Source organism: Danio rerio, chromosome 5, assembly GCF_052040795.2.
Source record: "Danio rerio strain M-AB ecotype USA chromosome 5, GRCz13ab, whole genome shotgun sequence".
NCBI classification, from domain to species: Eukaryota; Metazoa; Chordata; class Actinopteri; order Cypriniformes; family Danionidae; genus Danio; species Danio rerio.
The window spans coordinates 79,630,001-79,640,000 of NC_141025.1; the positions used below are offsets into that span (position 1 = coordinate 79,630,001).

A 10,000-nucleotide genomic window follows, 5' to 3' on the forward strand; every position below is an offset into this window, starting at 1 on the left:
TCTGAATAATACGCAGGTTAGTGTATACTCCATCAGCTGTTTCTGACTGTCTCCATCTAGTGTCTGAATAATACGCAGGTTAGTGTATACTCCATCAGCTGTTTTTGACTGTCTCCATCTAGTGTCTGAATATTGCGCAGGTTAGTGTATACTCCATCAGCTGTTTTAAACTGTTTGTCTCCATCCATTGTCTTAATAAATATTATAATTTCTCTAACAGGCTTACCGACAGGCTGGTCGGCTTCACACCCGCGCAGGATTAAGCTGGAGGAGCCGCTGATGAAGCGAGCGTGTGTTGGAGATGGGACGCGGTCGGCTCGGGGAGTGTTTGCACCCGGAGCTCCATCATATCTGGGAGAACGCTCCAGTCCCGGAGCCTCCAGCCTGCCCACCACTGACAGCCCCACATCATACCAGAACGAGGACGAGGAGTTTGAGGAGGAAGCCTTCGACACCGATGACACCTACAGCCAGCTCTGCGGACGCTCCGCTAATCCTTACGGAGGTAAAGCTGTTCCTACTTTACACTTTTGTTGCGTGCCTATATATATGTAAACAATTGAAAGGAAATGAGAAACAAATGTCGGGCAGTGTAGGTCCTGTGGGAAGATGGGCATTGCTAACAAAAAATAGAAAGATTGACGAATGCAAGAAAGAAGGGCAGAAACAATACACACACTGATAGTCCTTCCCTAGAGGACTAATAGTACTGCCCTAAAGAAATAATAGTCCCCACCATAAAGTAATGATAGCTCCGCCCTAAAGAACTGATAGCCCTGCAGTAATGATAGCTCCGCGCTAAATGACTAATAACCCTGCCCTAAAGAACTGAAAGGCAACCCTAAAGGACTAATAGCCCCACTCTATTGGACTGAAAGATGGCACCAAATGACTAATAGCCCCATCCTAAAGACTGTTAGTCCCACCCTGAATGTCTGATAGCCTTGCACTAAGTTACTGATAGCCCCAACCTAAAGGACTGATAAATCTGCCCTGAAAGACTGATAGCCCACCCCTAAAGTAATGATAGCTCCGCCCTAAAGGACTGATAGCTACACCCTAAAGGACTGAAAGGTGGCCCTAAAGTAATGATAGCCCCGCCCTAATGTAATAATAGCTTCACCCTATTGAACTGATAGCCCCGCCCTAAAGACCTGATAGCCCTGCACTATAGTAATGATAGCCCGACCCTAAAGCACTGATAGCCCCACCCTTAAGGACTGATAAATCTGCCGTAAAGCACTGATAGCCCAAACCTAAAGCAATGATAGCTCCGCCCTAAAGGACTTATAGCCATGCCCTAAAGGACTGAAAGGCGGCCCTAAAGTAATGATAGCCCCACCCTAACGTAATGATAGCTTCACTCTATAGAACTGATAGCCCTGCCCTAAAGATCTGATAGCCCTGCAATAAAGTAATGATAGCTCTGCCCTAAAGGACTGATAGCCCCACCCTAAAGGAATGATAAATCCACCCTATAGAACTTATAACCCCGCCCTAAAGGAATGATAGCTCTGCCCTGAAGGACTAATAGCCCAACCTAAATGACTGAAAGTCGGTCCTTAAATGACCACGTCCCAAATAGCCATGTCCTAAAGAGCTGTTAGTCCCTCCCTAAATGTCTGATAGCCCTGCCCTAAATGACTTATAGCCCCACCCTAAAGGACTGATAAATCCACCCTAAAGTAATGATAGCTCCGCCCTAAAGGACTAATAGCCACGCCCTAAAAACTAAAAGCCGGCCCTAAAGTAATGATTGCTCCATCCTAAAGGACTGAAAGGCTTCCCTAAAAGACTAATAGTCCCGTTTTAAAAAACTGTTAGCCCCGCCCCACCCTAAAAGACTGATAGCCCCACCCTAAATGATCGAGAGCCCTGCCCTAAATGTCTGATAGCTCCACCCTAAATGACTGATACCCTGCCCTAAAGGACTGATAGCTCCACCCCTAAACAACTGATACCCTGCCCTAAAGGACTGATAGCTCCACCCCTAAACAACTGATACCCTGCCCTAAAGGACTGATAGCTCTGCCCTAAAGTCCTGAATAGAGGGGAGGGAATGTTCTGGTATTTGATTATAGATTATGAGGTTAATGAATATAAATAATGAAGTGCACAGATGCATTATTTAAACACAAGCACCAGTACAACACAATAAATATAAACAGCAGCAGAGTAGATCTTGATTTCATGGCCGTGTGAAGCTGTGTACAGGTGAACAGATCTGACTGAATGTGTGAGTGCAGTAAAGCAGAGTCTGTGGCGTCAGTAAAGCTGATCTGGAGTGTGTGAGGAATCTAAACTCACTCTCAACACACTGATCTGAGGTCTGCCCGTGCCCTCGGGGGTCTCAGCTCTTCTGCTCATGTGTTGAGCATTATTGAGACGATCTGTGTGTGTGTGTGTGTGTGTGTGTGTGTGTGTGTGTGTGTGTGTGTGTGTGTGTGTGTGTGTGTGTGTGTGTGTGTGTGTGTGTGTGTGTGTGTGTGTGTGTGTGTGTGTGTGTGTGTGCTGGATCTCTCTCTCAGATGTGTTATCTCTCAACAGGGTCACATTGTGGGTTATTTGAGATACGCATTCTTCTTCTCTCTCTCTCTTTGTGTGTGTGTGTGTGTGTGTGTGATGGCAGAGTGTCAGTTTAGGGACTCAAGGACAAACACAACTTTTCTATTAGTCGCTGGAGAGCCGAGCTTATTGAGTTCTGCCAATCTGATGAGTGCAAGAAAACAAAGAGTAGCTCTTTTCCATCCTAACACAGATATTTCACAGCAGAGACCAACCTAAAGGGAGAGTTCCACCACACATTTAGCTCTTCATTTAGTCTCTCCTCACTTGAATTGAGTTTTTTCTTCACTAAAGAAGACATGTAGGCAAAAAGCTGTAGCCATTGACTTATTGGACTAGCCATTGACCTACTATGGACGTCAGTAGTTGCAAGTTTCCAGCTGTTTGCCTAAATATCTTCGTTTATATTAATATTATACACTCGCCGGCCACTTTATTAGGTACAACTGCCTGTTAAACGTCTAATCAGCCAATCACATGGCAGCAGCACACCGGGTGCCGCTCCTGTCAGCTAAGAACAGGAAACTGAGGCTACAATTCACACAGGCTCACCAAAACTGGACAATAGAAGATTGGAGAAACATTGCTGCTCTGATGAGTCTCCATTTCTGCTGACACATTCGGATGCTCGGCTCACAATTTGGCCTCAACAACATGAAAGCATGGATCATCCTGCCTTGTATCAGCGGTTCAGGCTGGTGGTGGTGGTGTAATGGTGTGGGGGAGATTTTCTTTGGGTCCATTAGTACCAATTGAGCATCAACGCCACAGCCTACCTGAGTATTGCTGCTGACCATGTCCATCCCTTTATGAGCACAGTGTCTCCATCTTCTGATGGCTACTTCCAGCAGGATAACGCAGCATGTCATAAAGCTCAATCATCTCAGACTGCTGAACATGACGATGAGTTCACTGTACTCAAATGGCCTCCACAGTCACCAGAGCTCAATCCAATAGAGCAGCTTTGGGATGTGGTGGAACGGGAGATTGGCATCATGGATGTGCAGCCGACAAATCTGCAGCAACTGTGTGATGCTATCATGACAATATGGAGCAAAATCTCTGAGGAATATTTCCAGTAGCTTGTTGAATCTCTGCCATGAAGGATTAAGGCAGTTCTGAAGGCAAAAGTGGTCCAACCCAGCACTAGTGAGGTGTACCTAATAAAGTGGCCAGTGAGTGTATTATATATTATGTGAACTATCCCTTTAAATACATCAGCTCAGTTGCCATGTTAAATGGAATAACTGAATAAATATTAAAGGCGCAGTATGTCTTTTTCTCCACTAGAGGGCATTCACAACAAACAATTGCATATTTTGATGACAACTGAGGAGATCTCCACACGCACATTTATAAACAAGTTGTTATTAAAGCTTTTATTCAACACAAGTTTATTCGTTTAGCGATTTTCACAATGATTATCATTCCTGCTTTACAAAAATATGCACATTATTATCACATTGCAGTCAAAATTAGAGAAGTTAACACGTCATATATAGGTTACACCGTATTTAAACATAGTTAATCTGATGTTACGTTGTATTCATTGTCCTTTCACAATGGTGATGTTGTTTATAGTGTCCTTCCGCCTTCATTTACAGCAAAAACTCACTGTGATGAGCACTCTGGACCAACAGGGGGCGATAAAGGCCATTTATAGATTATAAATGAAGATATATGATACAGTACTTGCATATCATGCCTTTAACACTGAGATACATCAGTCCTGATTGGAGTGTGTGTTCTGATGGTGGTTTTCAGTACTGGAGAAGCCGGAGATGGCGGTGATGCCGGTGTCCCTGGACAGCCGCTCCAGTGTGTTGATCCGCAGGGATCTGGTGGCTCTTCCTGCCAGTCTGATCAGTCAGATCGGGTACCGCTGCCACCCCAAACTCTACACTGAGGGGGAACCGGGAGAGAAACTGGAGCTGGTGGGAGGTCAGTCACAAACACTGCACTATTGTAGACGAGGGAGCCACACACACTGCTCATCTTCACCATTCATCCTGTCTGTATTCTGATCACACACACACAGCACACTCTACACTTTCACGAACGTCTGTATGCTGATTGTTTTGTGTTGTGGTTGTGTTGTCATTGTGATTGTTGTGTTATGGTTATTTTGTGTTGCTGATTGTACTATGGTTGTGTTGTGATTTCGTTGTGGGTGTGTTGGGGTTGTGCTGTGATTGTGTTGTGATTTGTGGTCTGATTGTTGTGATTGTGTTATGATTGTGTTTGTTATGAGTGTGTTATAACTGCTGTGGCTGTGTTGTGATTGTGTTATGATTGTTGTGATCGTGTTGTGATTGTGATTGTGACTGTTATGATTGGGTTGTCTTGTGACTGTGTTGTGATTTGTGTTTTGATTGTTGTGATTGGGTTGTGATTGTGTTATGATTGTTGTAATGCGTTATGATTGTTGTCATTGCATTGTGATTGTTATGATTGTTGTGTTTGTTTAGATTGTGTTATGATTGTTGTGATTGTTATGAATGCATTGTGATTATGTTATGAATCTGTTGTGATTGTGTTGTGTTTGTGTTGTGACTGTGTTTGGGTTATGAATGTGTTATAATTGTGTTGTGATTGTATTGTGATTGCTTTGTGAGTGTGTTTAATTGTTATAATTGTGCTGTGATTGTGTTGTGTTATGATTGGGTTGTCATTGTGTTGTGATTTGTATTGTGAATGTGTTGGGATTTGTGTTTTGATTGTTGTGATTGTGTTATTGTTGTGTTGTGATTGCGTTATGATTGAGTTGTGTTTGGTTTGATTGTGTTGTGTTTGTTATGATTGTGTTTGTGTTATGATTGTTGTGTTTGTGTTGTGATTGTTATGAATCCATTGTGATTATGTTGTGATTGTGTTATTGTTGTGTTGTGATTGCGTTATGATTGAGTTTTGTTTGGTTTGATTGTGTTGTGATTGTTATGATTGTGTTTGTGTTATGATTGTTGTGATTGTGTTGTGTTTGTGTTGTGACTGTGTTTGGGTTATGAATGTGTTATAATTGTGTTGTGATTGTATTGTGATTGCTTTGTGAGTGTGTTTAATTGTTGTAATTGTGCTGTGATTGTGTTGTGTTATGATTGGGTTGTCAATGTGTTGTGATTTGTATTGTGAATGTGTTGGGATTTGTGTTTTGATTGTTGTGATTGTGTTATTGTTGTGTTGTGATTGTGTTATGATTGAGTTGTGTTTGGTTTGATTGTGTTGTGATTGTTATGATTGTGTTTGTGTTTTGATTGTTGTGATTGTGTTGTGATTGTTATGAATCCATTGTGATTATGTTGTGATTGTGTTGTTGTGTTGTGATTGCGTTATGATTGAGTTGTGTTTGGGTTGATTGTGTTGTGATTGTTATGATTGTGTTTGTGTTATGATTGTTGTGATTGTGTTGTGTTTGTGTTGTGACTGTGTTTGGGTTATGAATGTGTTATAATTGTGTTGTGATTGTATTGTGATTGCTTTGAGTGTGTTTAATTGTTATAATTGTGCTGTGATTGTGTTGTGTTATGGTTGGGTTGTCATTGTGTTGGGATTTGTGTTTTGATTGTTGTGATTGTGTTATTGTTGTGTTGTGATTGCGTTATGATTGAGTTGTGTTTGGTTTGATTGTGTTTGTGTTATGATTGTTGTGTTTGTGTTGTGATTGTTATGAATCCATTGTGATTATGTTGTGATTGTGTTTTTGTTGTGTTGTGATTGCGTTATGATTGAGTTGTGTTTGGTTTGATTGTGTTGTGATTGTTATGATTGTGTTTGTGTTTTAATTGTTGTGATTATGTTGTGATTGTGTTATGATTATGCTTGTTATGAATGCTTGGTGATGATGTGATGATTGTTGTGATTATTTTATGCTTGTTGTGATTGTGTTACGATTGCTATGATTTATGTTGTGATCGTGTTGTTTGTGTTATGATTGTGTTGCGTTTATGTGGTGTTATAATTGCTGTGATTGCGTTGTGATTGTGTTGTGTTTGTGTGTTCAGGTACAGGTGTGTTTATGACGCGAGGGCAGCTGATGAACTGTCATCTGTGTGCTGGAGTCAAACACAAGGTGCTTCTGCGGAGACTCTTGGCCACCTTCTTCGACAGGTCTGTACCGCGGTAAAACTGCACTAATCACTGTCTACACATATTCATACAAACGCTGCGTCCCAATTCACATACTATCCATCCAAACTAGTAGGTTCCCATGTGGATGCGTGGAGATGATTGACAGGTGTTGCAACTATGCAACAGAATGATCCATTAATGAGGAAGTGGTTTGTCCCAAAGCTCACACACTCTTCTGTGACCCGTTTTCTCAACAACAAAAAACTCACTTTTAGGACGTACACTCACCGGCCACTTTATTAGGTACACCTGTCCAACTGCTCGTTAATGCAAATGTCTAATCAGCCAATCACATGGCAGCAGCTCACTGCATTTAGGCATGTAGACATGGTCAAGAGGATCTGCTGCAGTTCAGAGCGAGCAGAATTTGGCCTCAACAGCATGAAAGCATGGATCATCCTGCCTTGTATCAGCGGTTCAGGCTGGCGGTGGTGGTGTAATGGTGTGGGGGAGATTTTCTTTGGGTCCATTAGTACCAATTGAGCATCAACGCCACAGCCTACCTGAGTATTGCTGCTGACCATGTCCATCCCTTTATGAGCACAGTGTCTCCATCTTCTGATGGCTACTTCCAGCAGGATAACGCAGCATGTCATGAAGCTCAATCATCTCAGACTGCTGAACATGACGATGAGTTCACTGTACTCAAATGGCCTCCACAGTCACCAGAGCTCAATCCAATAGAGCAGCTTTGGGATGTGGTGGAACGGGAGATTGGCATCATGGATGTGCAGCCGACAAATCTGCAGCAACTGTGTGATGCTATCATGACAATATGTCAGTTCTGAAGGCAAAAGGGTTCCAACCCGGTACTAGTAAGGTGTACCTAATAAAGTGGCCAGTGAGTGTAGTATAAGTGATTCAGTTGGAACACAGTACAAGTCTTTAAGTTTGTAAAACGTGCAATGAAAGCAGTGTTGTTGCCTTAATTTAGATGCACTGTTACTGTATGTTAAAATTAACAAATGACACCAGTATTTTTGCATAAACTACTCAAGTATACTTAATTTTTAGTTTTAAAGAAGTATACTAACTGCACACTCGAATAATCTCAGCGTAGTGCATTTTATTCGTTTTTCTTAATTTTATTTGAATTATTGTCATCATCAAGACTTGTTCGGTGCACAAACGGTTTGCACAATACAGTTTACAGTTGCACAAAAGCAGTCGGCTGCATTATTTAGCTGTTTATCTATCACGCAAAGCACCTCTGCATTGCACAATAATTGAGGCTGAAATATTTATTTTTCTAAATGATTGTGCCTCCAGAATGTCCTTCTGCTTTTACCGAAACTGTGTTTGCAGCAGGACTAACAGGCTGTGATTATTTATATGTGATTTATTTATACCGAGCTAGCTCAGTAAAACACTCCGTCTGCATGCAATCAAAATATGCAGTGTTTATTTTGCTAGCACACACTGTTGGTCTGAAGGTGAACTGTTAATCTCAGTTACTCCACTGTAAAAACAATCATTAAATAACTGTTTTGTTCATATTTAATCAAAATCTGCTTCTGCTCTGGGTCCTACTCTGATGATTCTGATTGGCTGAAATATGCTTAGCCACGCTCCTCCATCTGTTAGTGTAGGATGAGAGGCGTGACTTATAAGTAAACCCCGCCCCCCTACTCAGTATTCTATTTCAGTTAGAAAAAAGTCATCAGACTGAAATAAAAGTCTGCAACTGCTGTTGTTTTTAAAGGTGTCATATACTGAAGTTAAATTGCTTTCAGATATCTACATAGTGGGTTTATGGCTTCAGTAAGTTAAAAAAAAATCTCCAGAAACGGTTTTATAAGCTCATTTATTGCTCCATAAAATACTCCTTGAATCAAAAGGTCCATGATTGACCATATATGGCATGTGTCATGAATATTAACGAGCTCCGCTCTTACAGACACACACACACAGCATGCTGAATGCAGACAAACATAAACACAATCCGACTAATGTTAACCTATTTTGCTCACCAGATAAAGGATAAATTATATTTAAACTTGACTAAAGTGAGTGATAGATGTGCATTGCATAGTATTTTGAAGCTACAGTCAAAGAAAACACAGCCAGGAATTAATATCCACCTCCGCATGAACAGATGACCGTTGAGCTGGGTGATCTGACACGATTTAACAGTCTACATGTGTTTGCTGAAGCAAAATACGCGTCAAATTTTACGATCAGCACAATAAATTAATAAAGGATGTAACTAATCACACCGTACGGCTCGTCAGAGTGGAGATAGATGTGGAGAAGCTGTGTAATCTGTACATCCTGCATTTTGCGTCCTGAGGCGAATTTGAAACTTGTTGCCTAGTAACACACAGTAAACAATTTGGCGTTTTCAAAATAAAAGTCCTTGCGAAGCAGTGGCGCAGTAGGTAGTGCTGTCGCCTCACAGCAAGAAGGTCACTGGTTCAAATCTCGGCTCAGTTGGCGTTTCTGTGTGGAGTTTGCATGTTCTCCCTGCGTTCGCGTGGGTTTCCTCCGGGTGCTCTGGTTTCCCCCACAGTTCAAACACATGCGGTACAGGTGAATTGGGTAGGCTAAATTGTCCGTAGTGTATGAGTGTGTGTGTGTGTGGGTGTTTCCCAGTGATAGATTGCAGCTGGAAGGGCATCTGCTGCGTAAAAACTTGCTGGATAAGTTGGCGGTTCATTCCACTGTGGCGAACCCAGATTAATAAAGGGACTAAGCTGACAAGAAAATGAATGAATGAATGAAAATAAAAGTCCCAAATACATAATACGTAAAATATACACTTAAAGTAACTGACAGAGGACAATAATCACTGCTGTCTCACTAGAAAACGTTTGGCTTATCAAATGCAGCCTGAGGCGTGCAAATAATGATTTCAGAGCTTTTTTTGAGATGTCAGAGCTGCATATAAAGTCGTGTTCTCTTGAGGACATTAGCTGCTCGTCAGGTCCGGATGAATCACCTAAAGTATGCACACATGCAAATGCAGAGGGCGCGGCCTGTGAATCTCATCACAGTTTGTTTTGTCTTCTGATTGGCTCGTGTGGTTTTATATCTGTGGAATTTACATGAGAATGAGTAAACAGTGGTGTCTAAGGCTCGCTGTATGCCCATCTGCATGGACAGATCTGTTTTTATTTTATATATAATGTTTATAAACAGACATATTTGTAGTACAAACCGTACAAATATTACGTTTTTTATTACTATAAGGAAAACATTAATTACATTTAATATAGTTTTCCAAGGGGGAAGTGTAGTTGTTGCTATAAGGGATACAGCTGTGGCTGGAGGTTAATGATAATTATTTATATTATTGATTAAATAATTTCCC

The 10,000-nt window shown here is 41.4% G+C and overlaps 1 protein-coding gene across 3 annotated transcripts in view; it reads left to right on the forward strand.

Annotated features, from left to right (window-relative positions):
• The window catches only part of nacc2 (NACC family member 2), a 32,285-nt gene that overhangs the window by 20,276 nt on the left and 2,009 nt on the right, over positions 1–10,000 (forward strand). For 2 of the 3 annotated variants that reach the window (XM_087254689.1, XM_087254690.1), the window contains exons 3-5: positions 221–505; positions 4,330–4,506; positions 6,564–6,669. In XM_087254689.1, coding sequence (XP_087110815.1) covers positions 221–505; positions 4,330–4,506; positions 6,564–6,669 — 568 coding nt within the window. Of the gene's footprint in view, positions 1–220; positions 506–4,329; positions 4,507–6,563; positions 7,950–7,998 lie in introns of all 3 variants that reach the window. The other variant, XR_015492216.1, reaches the window with a different exon arrangement.